Below are 17,956 nucleotides of genomic sequence, written 5' to 3'. Positions count from 1 at the left end.
AGAACACCATGTTCTTACTAGTAAATTGCAGATTTGCTATCTAACTATCCATTCAAAATGTCATAAAAAGCAAGAATTCGGAATTATTATTTAGTTGCTTAAAAAAAGTATGAAACAAAGATGCTCCAATTTAACTTTAGAAAATCAATATGCTTAGTTCTTATTAGGCAACTTTTAATTCTCAAATTTCATTCCCATTTTCAGTTCATCGACGTGAATCTTAATGGATTTTTTTTTTGGGGGGGGGGCATTTTTTTTCCTCTTCCTTTTTCAAAACAAATTGGACGTGGAAACATTTCTGCGCAGCAGAGCACATTTTTTTCCTCGTGCAAAGAAAATACTGGCAGAGGTTTTTGTTTTCCCGATAAGTGAACGCGTCTAACGACAGCACATCAATATCAAAGTGTGATGGGGGGGGGGGGGAGGGGAAACATCACAGGGCAACGACGACATTGGAAAATCAAATGACCACAAGTTGCCCAGACATGTAATGTACAAGAGACCTGCTTGCGTTATGAAATATTCTCACAGTGCATTATATTTGATGTTTAGAAAAAGGCAGTGATATTCCAAGATACTGGATTTCTTACGGGATGGTGAAACGTTTAAAAAAAAAAAAAAAAGGGCAACTTTTTGGTGATTTTTTTTTTTAAGGGATTTTTTTTTTTATCGGTGTCGCTTGGCGATTTTGCACAAATAGTAATGTTTCTGCACCGGGCAGATTTTCACTCCCAAGTCTTACTACTTCCCACGGCGATTTCCGGACTTTACTTCCTGGCCCGACCGCTCGCTCGCCTCGGACGGCTTACATCGAGTCACCCAGAGAGTCCGAGTCATCCAGAGAAAGTGGCAGATACAGGTCCGTAGGAGAAAGACCAGACACAATCGTGAGATCGGGTAGATGCGCAGAGTACTCTTGCCCAGAGTGGGGGAATCGAGGACCAGAGGACAGAGGTTAAGGTGAAGGGAATAGATTTAATAGGAATCTGAGGGGCAACTTTTTCACACAGAGGGCAATGGGTGTATGGAACAAGCTGCCAGAGGAGATAGTTGAGGCAGGGACTATCCCAATGTTTAAGAAACGGTTGGGCAGGTACATGGATGGGACAGGTTTTCAGGGATATGGACCAAACACGGGCAGGTGGGACGAGTGTAGCTGCGACATGTTGGCTGGTGTGAGCAGAATAATCAAGGACAAGTCGCACCTTGGCAACTCCCTCTTCTCCCCTCTCCCATTGGGTAAAAAGTACAGAAGTGTGAAAACGCACGCCTCCAGATTTAGAGACAGTTTCTGCCCAGCTGTTATCAGGCAACTGAATCATCCTACCACAACTAGAGGCCAGTGCTACTATCTACCTCATTGGTGACCCTCAGACTATCTTTGATCGGACTTTGCTGGCTTTTTCTTGCACTAAACGTTATTCCCTTATCATGTATCTGTACATTGTGAATGGCACAACTACAATCATGTATTGTCTTTCTGCTGATTGGTTAGCACGCAACAAAGGGTTTTCACTGTACCTCGGTACACGTGACAATAAACTGAACTGCTTTAAACAAAAAATAATACATAATTCCACTTTAAGTAATTATCAGTGCGATTCTATAAAATCTTGTTTTGTATAATTTAGAAGTTCCAGCAGGAAACAAGTCCTTTGACCCACTGAATCCACTTTTGCTTAATGCAATTGGTGTAATAATGTTATAATGTTATATGGTATTCACTTAATTAACTGGTTAGCACGTAACAAAAAGCTTTTCACTGTCCCTTGACACACGTGACATCTATAAAACTAAACTAAACCCATTTGCACTAGTTCTGTATTATTCCACTTTCTCACCCACTCCCAACACACTTGGGGTAATTTGCAGAGGCCAATTAACCCGCAAACTTGCACATCTCAACTCGAAGTTCTCCTCCTCTCTCCGACGCGAGTTCTTCAACATCCTCTCTCGCTGATCCCCCTCTGTGCATCATCTTCATAGATACCTCTCGTTTCCCTTTTCCATAACTAGTCTGAAGAAGGGTCTCGACCAGAAAAAGGCACGACTCTTTGGGCGACCACTCACGACCATACAGGCGTCACCCCGTGACACACATTTTTTACCAAAGCCAATTCACCTACAAACCCGCACGACTTTGGAGTGTGGAGGAAAACCGGAGAAAACCCACGCAGGTCACGGGGAGAAGGTACAAACTCCGTACAGACAGCGCCCATAGTCGGGACCGAACCTGCGTATCTGGCAATTCTACCGCTGCGCCACCGTGCCACCCTGGGGATGTGTTTTCTCAATGATGCCAGGGATTCAGAAACCCAGAAAGTGAACTCAAATTTCAAAATGTATTAAAAAATTACAAAAAAAAATTAAATCCAATTACAAGTAGTCGGAGTGGCGGCGCGGCCCTGGCTGCAGCGGCTCACCGGCAGTCCCGTTTGTTTGTGTTTTTTGTGTTGTTTATTTTGTTTTGGTTAGTCTAGTTTTTGGTTCTTAGTTTGTGTTTTGGGGGGGTGGGGGGTTGAAACGGGGTTTGCAGTCTCTCCCTGCGGGGGAATGCGACTTTTTTGTCGTATTCCCCTTCTCTGCCTCCGTCTGCGCTGAGGCCTAATGGAGCTGATGACCTCGAGGCTCCGGAGACAGAGCCCGTCAGGACTCGCCCTGAGCTCGCTCCCGTGAGGGTGGTCCGGCCCAGGGCTGGAACAGTGCTCCCGTGAGAGGTTGTGGCGCTCTCGTGAGGGCGGCCAGCCAAGGGTGGAACGTCGGAGCGGCTGAGCTCGGGGAGGTGCGGCGCTCGCAGCCCGAGGGAGGTTCGGCGCCCATGTCGGGGTGGCCCGGCCCGAGGGAGAAGCAGTCCATTCAAAATGGTAATAAGACCTACAATTTTGTTCGATGTTTACGTTTGGGACACACCTTGCATCTGTGACAACTCTCTCACCTGCCAAAGCAGCCCTTCATCAATCTCTACGCTCTAACGAGCATACTTCAAAAAATTATGAAACGCTTGGAAAAATATTATGCAAATCCACCTTGTGACATTTTTCGCTCTTTTTCAAACGTAATCGAGTCGAGGCAAATCTTAATTACAGATAATTACAAGAGTCATACAGCACAGCGACAGGCCCTTTGGCCCAACTCGTCCATGCCAGCCGATGCCCCATCTAAGCTAGTCCCATTTACACAGATTTGGCCAATTTCCCTCTAAACCTTTCCTATCCATGTACCTGTCTACGTGACTTTGAAATGTTGCTTTCGTACCTGCCTCAACTACCCCCTCTGGCAGCTTGTTCCATATACTCTGGTTGCACCCAACAGAAGCTTTTCACAGTACCTCGATACATGTGACAATAAACTAACCTGAAACTCAGACACCACCTTCTGTGTGGAAAAAGCTTCCCCTCGGGGTCCTATTAAAACTTTCCTCCCTCACCTTAAACCTATGTCCTCTGGTTCTTAATTCACCCACACTGGGAAAAAGATTCTGTGCATTCACCCTATCTATTCCCCTCATGTCAAGTCAAGTCACATTTATTTATATAGCACATTTAAAAAAACAACTCTCGTTGGCCAAAGTGCTTTACATTTGTGATCTTATTTATTCCATCTCTTCGCCTTAAGATGTTATCCACATCTATAAGATCACCCCTCAATCTCCTACACTGCAAGGAACAGAGTCCCAGCCTGCCCAACCTCTCCCTATAGCTCAGGCCCTCGAGTCCTGGCAACATCCTCGTAAATCTTCTCTGCACCCGATCCAGCTTGATGACATCCTTACTGAGGCAAGCTGACTAGAACTGAAGACAATATTCCAAATGCAACTTCACCAATGTCCCGTATAACTGTAACATAACATCCCGACTTCTATAGTGAATCCATAAAAGGTTCAGGTAAATTTAATCCATTAAAGTTGTTGGGAAACCCTGTCTGTTTTTAATTTCAGTTCCAAAGGCTATAAATACCTCACAATAATGTTCAATAATGTTTCTACATTTTTTTTTGCTTGAATCACTTCCCCATTTTTCCGTCACTGAATCTGTTTGGAATCTTTTGGTTTTGCTTTAGGCTTTAGAAATACAGCGTGAAAACAGACCCTTCGGCCCACAGAGTCCGTGCCGACCAGTGATCATCCCATACACCAGCAAAATCCTACGCACTAGGGACAATTTACAATTTTTACCAAAGACAAAACGCACACCTCCAGATTCAGGGAGTTTCTTCCCAGCTGTTATCAGGCAACTGAATCATCCTACCACAACCAGAGAGCAGTCCTGAACTACCATCTACTTCATTGATGACCCTCAGACTATCTTTGATCAGACTTTACCTTGCACTAAATGGCTCGATTGTAATCATGTGTTGTCTTACCGCTGACTGGTCAGCACGCAACAAAACCTTTTCACTGTACCTCGGTACACGTGACAATAAACTAAACTGAACTCAACTAATTTAGTCAATTAACCGACAAACTCTATACCTCTTTGGAGTGTGAGAGGAAACCAGAGCACCCGGAAAAAACTCATGCAGTCAAAGGGAGAATGTACAAACATGCACCCACAGTTGGACCAGGATTGAACCCGGGTCACTGCCGTGCACAACACAGAAAATAGGTGCAGGAGTAGGCCATTCGGCCCTTCGAGCCAGCACCACCATTCAATATGATCATGGCTGATCATCTAAAATCAGTACCCCGTTCCTGCCTTCTCCCCCATATCCCTTGATTCCGTTAGCCCCAAGAGCTAAATCTAACTCTCTCTTAAAAAACATCCAGTGAATTGGCCTCCACTGCCTACTGTGGCAGAGAATTCCACAGATTCACAACTCTCGGGGTGAAGAAGTATTTACTCATCTCAGTCCTGAAATGGCCTACTCCTTATGCTTGAAATGTGACCCCCTGGTTCTGGACTCCGCAAACATGGGGAACATTGTTCCTGCAGCAACTCTACCGCTGTGTCACTGTGTCGCCCCTTGCCGTTGTGCCAAGCCTGATTATGGAAACGAGTTTCATGTTTCCAGGGTTAAAACATTTCGGAGATAGACAAAAAATGCTGTGGTAACTCAGCGGGTCAGGCAGCATCTCTGGAGAGAAGGGATGGGTGACGTTTCGGGTCGAGACCCTTCTCGAAAACATTTTGGAATCTGCAGCTTTTCCCTTCAAAGGTTCAATGTCACCATCAGTTTTCCACACATTTTTTTTTTTTTTTTTTTTTAATTATTTTTATTAGAAGTACGGTAAATTACAATAACACACAACACATATATCTTAATACATTTTTTGTACCGCTTCATTTTTTTTTTAAAGCTTTAAGAAAAAGATAGAAGTAAGGAAAGTAAAGAAGGTGCGCAAGAGTTGTGAAGTGCAAGAGAGTGTTGGGAAAAGAAAGCCCCTTAGAAAAGAAGTTAGAGAAGGAAGTAAAGTAAGAAAGTAGACCCTAGAAAAGAAAGAAAAATAAAGTAAGGACAATCGCTCTATTATAACATTAAACTCCGCAGAAAGACTACCAACCAAGTCTGTTTTTGTTGTTTTACCTCCCAATGCCAGGTCCTGATACCATTTATTTATTTATTTATTTTTAAAATTACTATTGCACCTCATGCTTGTAATAGGTCCATAAACGTAGACCACGTCTTTTGGAATTGGTTTGCTTTACCTGCTAAGAGGAATCTCATCTCTTCCAGATGTAATGTTTCAAACATATTTGATGTCCACATTTTTATTGTTGGTGTGGGCGCATTTTTCCAGAATTTAAGTATGAGCTTTTTTCCCATTATTAGCCCGTAATTGAGTAAATTCTTCTGATACACGTTTAATTCAGGGATACCTTCCGATATCCCAAAAATGATCCATTCTGGTTTTGGTACCAGTTTTATTTTAATTAATTTTGAAAAAATATCAAATATTCCATGCCAGAATTTTTGGATTTTTGTACAAAAAACAAAAGAGTGCGCTATGGTAGCTTCTTGACACAGACATTTATCACAGATTGGTGAAACATTAGGAAAGATTTTATTTAATTTAGTAGTTTTTCACACATTTTAACAAAAAAATTCTCATCTTTCTAATGTGCGACCACGTCTGGTTATGATCTACTGATGCAGGCTCCACGCCTTAATAATGGCTGTGTTTCCACTGAGGCGAATCCAACTAGCTCACGTGGACTAGTTCCATAAATTCCTTTCAGCCATCACTCGGACATAATCGCCATTTTCACCACGTTACGCTCTCAGAGTCAGCTCTGAAATATCAGTGGGATTTAAAATTTAAAAATGCATGCGTGAGAGAGAAAGAACACTTAACATTTTAATGGGCCATTATGATGCAAGGGATGATCTTCATGGAGGTTATGGCAGCACGGTGGCGCAGCAGTAGAGTTGCTGCCTCACAGCGTCAGAGACCTGGGTTAGATCCTGACTACGGGTGCTGTCTGAACGGAGGTTGCACGTTCTCCCAGTGACCGCATGGGTTTTCTCCGAGTGCTCCCGTTTTGTCCCACACTCCAAAGACGTGCAGGTTTGTAGGTTAATTGGTGTCTGTAAACTGTCCTAATTGTGTAGGATGGAGCTAGTGTGCGGGGTGATCGCTGGTCGCGGAGACTCGGTGGGCCGAAGGGCCTGTTTTTGCCTGGTATGTCTAAAACTAAAGCTAAAACAAAAACCTACATATTTCTGGACTAAAATGAACGGATCGCAGAAGGCAGCGGAGGCCAAGTCAATGGATATTTTTAAGGAAGAATTTTGATTAGTATGGGCGTTATGGGGCGAAGGCAGGAGAATGGGGTTAAGAGGGAAAGATAGATCAGCCATGACTGAATGGTGGAATAGATTTGATGGGTCGAATGGCCTAATTCTCCTCCTATAACATGTTATGAACCTTTACCGGAACTTCTTCCCCATCTTTGCCTTTCTTTGCAACTTAAAACATATTTATTCTCTCAATATTCTTGCAGTATGGATTTAGACCTAAATGTTTACACACGTTTCTCCCCAAATATGCTGACTAACCCGCTGTGTAGTTTCGTTTAGAGATACACCGAGGAAACAGGCCTTTCGGCCCACCGAGCCCCCACCAACCAGCGACTCCCGCACACTAACACTAGTCTACACACACTAGGGACAATGTTTACATTTACACCAAGCCAATTAACCTACAAACCTGTACGTCTTTGGAGTGTGGGAGGAAACCGAAGATCTCGGAGGAAACCTACGCGGGTCACGGGGAGAACGTACAAACTCTGTATAGACAGTACCCGCAGTCTGGATCAAACCTGGGTCTCCGGCGCTGCAAGCGCTGTAAGGCAGCAACTCAACCGCTGCGCCACCGAGACCGCCCCCTACATCACCGTAATCCCAGCGTTTTGTGCATTTTCTTTACGATATTAATCAAATGGACTTATGACAGATGCTTCGAGTTAAAGCAGCAGTCATCTGTGACTCAAACGAGAGGCAAGGAGCAAACAGTCGACATCTTACCTTGTGCTTGCGAAGGCAACCTGGGCTGGTGGGTGTAGAAATGGGTGTGGAGACTGGGGACTTGTTTGACTTTGGGGTGGAGAGCTGGCTGCTGGAAGTCCCATTAGCTGCAAACACACACAACAAACAACTAGTAGAGTGCTGACAATGCAAAATCAATAGACAATAGACAATAGGTGCAGGAGTAGGCCATTCGGCCCTTCGAGCCATCACCGCAAGGTCATGTTGATCCATGTCACAATATCAGAAACAATGCCCTTGCGCCAAAAATCAATGTCATCATAGCATCATTAGATACTACGATCATAAATAAGCTCTGAACTACATAAGGGCCTGTCCCACTTACGCAATTTTTTCGGCGACTTGCCGGCACCCGTCATAGTTGCAGCAGGTCGCCGAAAATTTTCAACATGTTGTAAATCTAACGGCGATCAGAAAAAGGTACGACTCTTTGGGCAACTACTCACGACCAACCAGTCGTCACCGCCATCTTTGGCCATCTTACTCACAGTCCCCCTCCGCTGCGCAGGACAAGAGGGTTTTTCCCATAGATGAAAAATAAAAGGGTTATTAGTGTTTAAAAGATGTTGAGATTCTCTCTCCTGAAGGCCACGCCCCTTCCGGAGGGACTATAAAACCCGGAAGTGTTGAGTGTCTCAGTCAGTCTCTGGAAGATGGGGGAGAGGATCATGGTGTCCTTGAGACTCTTGAAAGGCGCCCATAAATAAAATGTATTATTATTATTATTATTATGTCTCTCAGTCTGAACAGTGAATAACACTGAACATAAGTCTACTAAACTGTGAGTGGTTTTACTGACCTGTCAGTGCCCTTAATGTGGTTTGAAAATATAGTTTGGAAATGCTAAAGCTGTGTTGCCTTTGGTTTGGAAATGCTAAAACTGTGTTGCCTAATTAAAGTTGCCTTGCCTAATTAAAGTTGCCTTGCCTTCTATATAATTAAATGTCTAAACTTGACCACTACCTGTTTGCGCTTTATATTGATTTAGAAAAACGCGCTACCACGTACGGCTGTCATTTTTGGTCATCTTACTCAGAGTCCCCCTCCGCTCATCAGGTGCCAAGGATTTTTCCCATCGATGAAAAATAAGAGTTATTAGTGTTTTAAAAATGTTGAGATTCTCTCTCCTGTCAATCCTGTCAATCACGCCATGAAGGCCACACCCCTACTGGTGGGATGGGGGGGGGGACTATGAAACCCCCCCCCACTGGCCACCAATATTGGAATTGGTGGAGAGATGGAATATTGCCTTGGGGGACCAGCCCTCCCGTGTGATGCTGGGACCCAACGGGTCCCACTTAGTCTAGTAACTATATAAATTCTTGTGGCACAAGCTCAGGATGTAACTTTTGATATAAACAATGCTTGACACTGAAGCTCAAGCCTGGAGGCCTGTGACAGGGTTCAGTGCAAGGACCACTGCCGTTTGACATCTATCATCAATGATTTAGATGAGAATGTACACGGCATGATTAGAACGTTTGCAGAGGTCACCAAAATAGACGGTATCGTAGACAGTCACGATGGTTATGAAGAATTACACGGGGGATGGATCTTGAGCAGTGGGACAAGTGGGCCGAAGAATGGCAAATGGAGTTTAATTCAGATAAGTGTGAGGTGGTGCTTTTCAGGAAATCAAATCGGGGCAGGACCTTCAAAGTAATGACAGTGGTAGAGTTGTTGCCTTACAGCGCCACAGACCCAGGTTTCATCCTGACCACGGGTGCTGTATGTACGGATTTGTACGTTCTCCCTGCGGCTGTATGGATTTTCTCCAAGTGTTCCGGTTTCCTCCCACACTCCCTCTAAACCTGTCCTATCCATGCACCCGTCCAAATGTTTCTTAAACGTTGCCACGGTCCCTGCCTCAACTGCCTCCTCCGACAGCTTGTTCCATATGCCCGCCATCCTTGTGTTGCCGCTCAAGTTCCTATACCATTTACTATATTGGGAGTTGAGAAAACACATATTTGGGGGGGCCACGGTGGCGCAGCGGTAGAGTTGCCGTCTTGCAGCGCAAGAGGCCTGGGTTCGATCCTGTCGGCACGGAGTCTATCCCACCTCATCTTAAACCTATGTCCTCTGGTCCTCGATTGCCCTATTCTGGGCAAGAGACTCTATGTGCATCTACCCGATCGATTCCTCTCAAGATTTTGTACTCCTCTATAAGACTGGATAGACTCGGCTTGTACTCGCTAGAATTTAGAAGATTGAGGGGGGATCTTATAGAAACACAAAATTCTTAAGGGGTTGGACAGGCTAGATGCAGGAAGATTGTTCCCGATGTTGGGGAAGTCCAGAACAAGGGGTCACAGTTTAAGGATAATGGGGAAATCTTTTAGGACTGAGATGAGAAAAACATTTTTCACACAGAGAGTGGTGAATCTGTGGAATTCTCTGCCACAGAAGGTAGTTGAGGCCAGTTCATTGGCTATATTTAAGAGGGAGTTAGATGTGGCCCTTGTGGCTAAAGGGATCAGGGGGGTATGGAGAGAAGGCAGGTACAGGATACTGAGTTGGATGATCAGCCATGATCATATGGAATGGCGGTGCAGGCTCGAAGGGCCGAATGGCCTACTCCTGCACCCATTGTCTATGTTTCAATGTTTCTATGTCACCCCTCATCCTCCTGCGCTGCAAGGAACAGAGTTCTAGCCTGCTCAACCTCTCCCTGTGGCTCAGGGCCTCGTAACCAGACATTTGTGAAGTACAGCCACATTTCTGCAAACTAATCGAGCTCTAAAATTCTTTGTTTCCTCCACAGTGCTTTTTTTTTTACCAGCCTGACATCCCGTACAAAATACCAACAAGTTAAATTTACAATGCCCATTGTTAAAACGTAGCAGAGTATAATTAATCGGCCTTTAATGAAAACCATCCTTGACTTGGCAAATCCACCAAAGGTCATTGAACTCTGAAAGGAGAAAAATGCTGAGGATGGAATTGCATTCAGCGTATCGGGCTTATATACGATTGGAAGTGAATTTTTAAATTAGTAACAGCTCCAGCGTTGGCATCCATGGCAGAGCAAGCAGCGAGCTGGCATACCTCTCTAATCAGGAGAAATCACCTCCCAATCCAGCCTGGAAGACCAACAATCAGTCCTCCCCTGGGGCCTCAGAAGAGGGGTTTCAGGAAGAGAGTGTAAGTTGCCGGAGGCTTGAATTCATCTCCCCCAGACTGCTGTAGAAATGTTCATATCTATTGACCAAGCAGGAGCTTAGGTAATGTGTCGGAAGGAACTGCAGATGCTGGTTTAAACCTAAGGTAGACACAAAATGCTGGAGTAACTCAGCAGGATAGGCTGCATCTCTGGAGCGAAGGAATGGGTGACATTTCGGGTCGAGACCCTTCTCATCACCTTAAACCAATGACCTCTGGTTCACCATTCCCCTACCCTGAACAAGAGACCCTTCCTCAGTCTGAACGAAGGGTCTTGACCAGAAACGTCACCCATTCCTTCTACAGGGAAGCTGCCCGTCCCGCTGAGTTTGTCCAGCATTTTGTGTCTAGGAGCTGAGGTACAATGGCTTTGGCCATCATGTCCAAGTTTCAATCACAGAGCTCGTTAAATTGGCAATGTTAGGCTGAAAGGCCACTTGATGGTTGTATTGAAAGGGGAAATGCCAAGTTACTGGGGTAGAGATGTATTTTTCCAAATTCCATACAAGATACAATCTGGACACAATTGATACACTTCACCCTGTATCCACTCAACTCAACTCATTGTATACTTTAATGTCTCAATAACCCCTCAATCAGTTTGAAGAAAGGTCCCGACCCAAAACATCTCCTATCCATGTTCCCCTGAGATGCTGCCTGACCTACTGAACTACCCCAGCCCTCTGTGTCTTCCATTGAAAAGCAGGTTCTGCAGTTCCTTGTTTCTACAATTCTCATAAGTTCATACAGTCATAGAGTGTTACAGCATGGAAACAGGCCCTTCGGCCCAACTTGCCCACTCCGGCCAACATGTCCCAGCTACACTAGTCCCACCTGCCCGCATTTGGCCCATATCCCCCTAAACCTGTCCTATCAGCCTATCAGGGATGATCAGCCATGATCACATTGAATGGCGGTGCTGACTCGAAGGGCCGAATGGCCTACTCTTGCACCTATTGTCTATCCATGTACCTGTGTAATTATTTCTTAAACGTCGCAATAGTACCTGCTGGGTAAATACCATAGTCATCGCAGCAGAATTAGGCCATGCGGCCCATCGAGTCTCTCCCACCATTCAATCATGGCTGATCTATCTTTCCCTCTCAACTCCATTCTCCTGCCTTCTCCTCAGAGATGCTGCCTGACCTGCTGGGCTACTCCAGCACTTTTGTGTCTAACTTCTAAATATTTAGCGTGATGGATTGTGTGCCAATGAACTCAGCTGCTTGCTCCGACATGGTCTGGACCTTCTTTCATCTTGATTTGATTATGTAATGGAGGTACATATGTGCAGATCTTTGCTTAATTGCTTTAGGGAGACCGGAAGCATTTTTATACTGAATATTCCCCGCGTAGATTTAATAAGTAAGGTCCGTTGTAAAGTAAGAAGGAACTGCAGATGTTGGTTTAAACCGAAGATAGACACAAAATGCTGGAGTAACTCAGCGGGACAGGCAGCATCTCTGGAGAGAAGGAATGGGTGTCGTTTCTGGTAGAGACCCTTCTTCAGACTAGTTAGAGAAAAGGGAAACGAGAGATATAGATGGTGATGTGGAGAGATATGGAACAAATGAATGAAAGATATGTAAAAAAGTAACCATGATAATGATTAGTAAAGAGGTCGGTGGAGGCCGGTTCTCTGGATACAAGAGAGAGCTAGATTGGGCTCATGAAGATAACAGAGTCAGGGGATATGGGGAGAAGGCAGGAACGGGGTACTGATTGGGGATGATAAGCCAATATCACATTGAATGGCGGTGCTGGCTTGAAGGGCCGAATGGCCTCCTCCTGCACCTATTGTCTATTGTCTATAAATGAAACAGGCCATTGTTAGCTGTTTGTTGGGTGAAAATGAGAAGCTAGTGTGACTTGTGTGGGGGAGGGATGGAGAGAGAGGTGAATCTCTGGAATTCTCTGCCACAGAAGGTAGTCGAGGCCAGTTCATTGGCTATATTTAAGAGGGAGTTAGATGTGGCCCTTGTGGCTAAAGGGATCAGGGGGTATGGAGAGAAGGCAGGTACAGAATACTGAGTTGGATGATCAGCCATGATCATATTGAATGGCGGTGCAGGCTCGAAGGGCCGAATGGCCTACTCCTGCACCTATTTTCTACGTTTCCATGTAATATGCAAATTTACCGATCTCTACTGCGGGAGTTAAGTAGCTCTGTAATAGAAACTTGGACACAATGGCCAAAGCCATTGTACCTCAGCTCCTAGACACAAAAAGCTGGAGTAACTCAGCGGGACAGGCAGCATCGCTGGAGAGAAGGAATGGGTGACGTTTCGGATCGAGACCCTTCAGATTGGAGTTACTCCAGCTTTTTATGTCCATAATAAAGTTAAAGGCTTGAGCTACCCAGATGCCTGGTTTAAGAGATGAGGGTAAAGGTTTAATAGGAACCTGAGGGGCAACTTTTCACACAGACGGAGGTGGGTATATGGGATCGGGGGGGGTCCTGAAACATCACCTTGTTCTCCAGAGATGCTGCCTGACCCGCTGAGTTACTACAGCACTTTGTGCCTATTTTTGTAAACCACCATCTGCATCTTTGTTTCCAATGGTTATGAAGGCATCAGTTCAAGGGACGAGGATAAACGTGTAATAGGAACCTGAGGATATGGGCCAAACGCGGGCAGGTGGGACTAGTGTAACTCGGACATTGTTGGCCGGTGTGACCGAGTTGGGCTGAAGGGCCCGTTTCCACGCTGTATCACTCTATCTCTCTATGAGTGACTACAGTGACACAGCTGGTAGAGCCACTGCCTCACATCTTAATGACCAGGGTGCAATCCAATCCTAACCTCTGGTGCTGTCAGTGTGGAGTTTGCATGTACTCCCAGTCACCAGGTAGGTTTCCCAAAATGGAGTCTGAATAGGGATCCTGACCCAAAATGTTGCCTATCCATGTTCTCCGGAGATACTGCCTGACCCACTGAGTTACTCAAGCACTCTGTATCTCTTTTTGTCAACCAGCATCTGCAGTTCCTTGTGTCTCTATCGTAGTGTTTCACTGGGTGGTGAATCTGTGGAATTCATTGCCACAGACGGCTATGGAGGCCAAGTCAATTGATTTTTTTTTAAGGTGTAGATTGATAGATTCTTGATTAGTACGGGTGTCAGGGGTTATGGGGAGAAGGCAGGAGAATGGGGTTGAGAGGGAAAGATAGATCAGCCATGATTGAATGGCGGAGGAGACGATGGCCAAATGGCCTAATTCTATTCTAACGACCTTATGAGCTTTTGAAAAATAAATTTTCATTCGTATAACATTGAAGAAAAAAATCAGGAATTTGCAATTGAATTTCCAGCCATCAATGATTTTTGAGACAAAATGTAATTAAAACTCTTGACCAGAGTAGGTGAATCGAGGACCAGAGGACATAGGTCTCAGGTGACAATAGGTGCAGGAGTAGGCCATTTGGCCCTTCGAGGGTGAATCGAAGGGCCAAATTCAATGTGATCATGGTTGATCATCCCCAATCAGTACCCCGTTCCTGCCTTCTCCCCATATCCCCTGCGCTATTTTTAAGAGCCCTATCTAGCTCTCTCTTGAAAGCATCCAGAGAACCTGCCTCCACCGCCCTCTGAGGCAGAGAATTCCACAGACTGATTCCACAGGTGAAGGGGAAAAGATTTAATAAGAATCTGAGGGGTAACTTTCTCACATGATGGGTGGTGGATGCATGGAACAAGCTGCCAGAGGAGGTAATTGAGGCAGGGACTATCCCAACATTTAAGAAATAGTTACACAGGTACATGGATAGGACAGGTTTAGAGGGATATATCAGCCAAACGCAGGCAGGTGGGACAAATGTAGATGGGACATTGCTGGCGGGTGTCAGCAAATTGGGCTGAAGGACCTGTTTCCACACTGTATCACTCTATGACTCCATAACTCAATTGTAAGCCCCACTTTACAGCAAAACGGGATCCAACACATCTGCTGGTGTTTCCTCTTCTAATGACTGCTGGGACCAGCGCCTGCTCGTGGGAGGAGACTGACAACCTTTTACTATCTCAGCAACCGCTGCTGCTTCATGCATAAGGCAATTCCTTTGTCTCGGAATCACTCAGCGTCGGAGAATAAGATTACAGCTCTGCGGGCGCCATTCAGCTATCACAATCGCGCTTCCCAGATCAAATCCAATTACAGACTGGTCAGAGCCAAAATCCACAAAACACTACGGAACGACAAATTGAACCGGCGGCATACAGCCTCTGAAAATGTCGGAAGAATTTTCTCCACAGTCCAAGTATTGTACAGGAAAGAACTGCAGATACTGGTTGAAACAGAAGATAGACACAAAATGCTGGGGTAACTCAGCAGGACCGGCAGCTTCTCTGGAGAGAAGGAATGGGTGACATTTCGGGTTGAGACCCTTCTCATCACCTTAAACCGAAACCTCTTCTGGTTCTCTGTTCCCCTACCATGGGCAAGAGACCCTTCCTCAGTCTGAATGAAGGGTCTCGACCCAAAACGTTACCCATTCCTTCTCTCCACAGATGCTCCCTGTCCCGCTGAGTTACCCCAGCATTTTGTGTCTATCTTCCTGTATTGTACATATTTATTTACTTCAATAACGTTTATTTTGATATTTTATCAAAATGGTTCATTTTGATAGTTCCCCTGCAAAGCCCGTGATTCGATTTAACAGGCGACGTCGAGCTGTGTTTGTTCTCAGGCCAGCAGTCATATTGTTGCAAAGGGTCAAATGCCAACTAATAAAGAAACGAAAGGCATTCATAAAGAATGCCCAGTCTGAAGAAGGGTCTCGACCTGAAACATCACCCATTCCTCCTCTCCAGAGATGCTGCCTGTCCCGCTGAGTTACTCCAGCATTTTGTGTCTATTAAGAAAGACCGTCAATGTCTCTAGTACCTCAGAAGATTGAGGAGATTCAATGTGTTGGTGAGTACTCTCCTGCACATCTACAGGTGTACGGTTACGAGCATATTGACTGGTTGCATCACAGCCTGGTCGGCAACTCTAACGCCCAGGAACAATGGAGTTTACAAAACGTGGTGAATACTGCCCGGTCCATCACTGGCACTGACCTCCCCACTAACAGATTCTACAGAAATGGCGTAGAAACCATTTCATCAGGATGCTTCACAGCATGGTTTGGGAACATCTCCATCCAAGACCGCGAGGAATTGCAGTGAATTGTGGACGCAGCCCAGACCATCGCGCAAACCAACCTCCCTTCCGTTGACTCCCTCTACACTTAGGGTCATAGAGTGATACAGCGTGGAAACAGGCCCTTCGGCCCAACTCGCCCACACTGGCCAACAATGTCCCAGCTACCCTAGCCCCACTTGCCTGTGCTTGGTCCAAACCCTCCAAACCTGTCCTATCCATGTACCTGTCCAACTGTTTCATAAACAATGGGATAGTCCCAGCCTCAACTTCCTCCTCTGGCAGCTGGTTCCATACACCCACCACCGGTTACCTCTCGGATTCCTATTAAAACTTTTCCCCTTCACCTTGAACCTGTGTCCTCCGGTCCTCGATTCTCCTACTCTGTGCATCTACCCGACCTATTCCTCTCTTGATTTTGTAGACTCTGTGCATTTACCCGATCTATTCCTCTCATGACTTCACGCTGCCTCGGCATGGCCAGCAGCATAATCAAATACCAGTCTCACCCTGGCCACTCCCTCTTCTCCCCTCTCCCATCTGAATTCTTCAAGGTACAAACGGTCTTTGTTGCAATAAGGGCCTGTGTTTCTGTACAAATATTGGGATTTTTAATGGATCGATCTTTTTTATTTATTACATTACTTATGAATATGACGTTTACAGGTCTGTTATGCTGCTGCAAGTAAGAATTTTCATTGTGCAATTGTTGGTACTTTTTGCTACTTGCTACTTTTTAGCGCAGTGGTTCTTAACCAGGTGGTCGGGACCCCCATGAGGGGGTCATTTGGGGCTTTACCGGGGGAAATGAAGGGGTCATCAATAGCATATCCATTTGTTGGGCCCATTTTTAGGAACCTAACAAAGGTACATACCACATACAGTATCTTGTTTGCGTAGGCGAGTACGTGTGCCAAAAAGGTTAAGAACCGCGGTTTTAGTTGATAGCCGTGCGATGAAAAACAACTCCATAGCAGATTTGGAAACAACGAACTAGCCCTTTTCCAGCAAACAGCATTCAATTCCAAACAACTTGAAATAACTTTTGACAATTAACCACTCTTGTCTCGAAATAACATCAAAGAATACGTGCACACGCTGTCTTCAACCTTTGCAAACCATAAATCCTTAATTATACATTTCTATTGACTTTTAGTGCCCAGATGTACATTTATATTCAAGGACAGCTGGGTGAATATTACCAATGTTTAATTAAATCCATGTGCGAAAATTGAAAATATTTCTGAGACTCTATTCCAGAAAACTACAAATCACTCAGTATGAAACTCATGGAATGTCCTGTCTGGCTCCGTTATGACTCCATATTTTTAAGGGCAGCACGGTGGCGCAGCGGTAGAGATGCTGCCTTGCAGCGCAAAAGACCCGGTTTTGATCCTGACTACGGGCGCTGCCTGTACGGAGTTTGTTGTAAAATTGTGCCTAGTGTGTGTGTGTGTGTGTGTGTGGCGGTTAAGGGCCTGTCCCACTTTCCCAAGTTATTCATGACTTCTCCTGAGTTTTCCCCTTGATTCAAACACGGAGAATGTCCGTAGGAGGCCGTAGGAGTCCGTAGAAATTTCGTAGCGGCTCATAATGCCAGCCTTAGGTACTCGGGGCATCAGGTAAGTCGGGACGTTTTTTCAGCATGTTGAAAAATGTCCACGAGTAAAAAAAAAAAAATAGCCCAGAGTACCAACGGTCTATTACCCTAATTCTCCGAGTTTGAATCAAGGGGGAAACTCGGGAGTGACTCGGGAAAGTGGGACAGGCCCTTTAGTGTACGGGATGATCGCTAGTCAGCACAGACTTGGTGGCCCGCACTGTATATCTGAAGTCTAAAGTAATTCTTGATTAGTGCGGGTGTCAGGGGTTATGGGGAGAAGGCACGAGAATGGGGTTGGGAGGGTGAGATAGATCAGCAGAGATAGAATGTCTTGATGGGCCGAATGGCCTAATTCTGCTCCTATGACTATACTTAGAGATAATATATATAAGCATCTGGATAAACAGGGTCTGATTAGGAACAGTCAACATGGATTTGTGCCTGGAAGGTCATGTTTAACTAATCTTCTTGAATTTTTTGAAGATGTTACCCGGGAAATTGATGAGGGTAAAGCAGTGGATGTTGTGTATATGGACTTCAGTAAGGCCTTTGACAAGGTTCCTCAT

At 45.2% G+C, this 17,956-nt stretch overlaps 1 protein-coding gene across 4 annotated transcripts in view; it reads right to left on the bottom strand.

Annotated features, from left to right (window-relative positions):
* Nucleotides 1–606: 606 nt before the first annotated feature.
* Nucleotides 607–17,956, bottom strand: part of dcx (doublecortin) — a 149,172-nt gene continuing 131,822 nt past the window's right edge. For all 4 annotated transcript variants that reach the window (XM_033030800.1, XM_033030798.1, XM_033030799.1 and 1 more), the window contains 2 exons: nt 7,466–7,571; nt 607–863 (listed from right to left, as the gene is read on the bottom strand). In XM_033030800.1, coding sequence (XP_032886691.1) covers nt 806–863; nt 7,466–7,571 — 164 coding nt within the window. In that variant the 3' untranslated portion in view covers nt 607–805. The remainder of the gene's footprint in view (nt 864–7,465; nt 7,572–17,956) is intronic.

This window comes from Amblyraja radiata, chromosome 12 (assembly GCF_010909765.2).
Source record: "Amblyraja radiata isolate CabotCenter1 chromosome 12, sAmbRad1.1.pri, whole genome shotgun sequence".
NCBI lineage: Eukaryota > Metazoa > Chordata > Chondrichthyes > Rajiformes > Rajidae > Amblyraja > Amblyraja radiata.
Note: the sequence above shows the minus strand (reverse complement) of the source record. Positions and strands in the feature narration are given on the sequence as shown.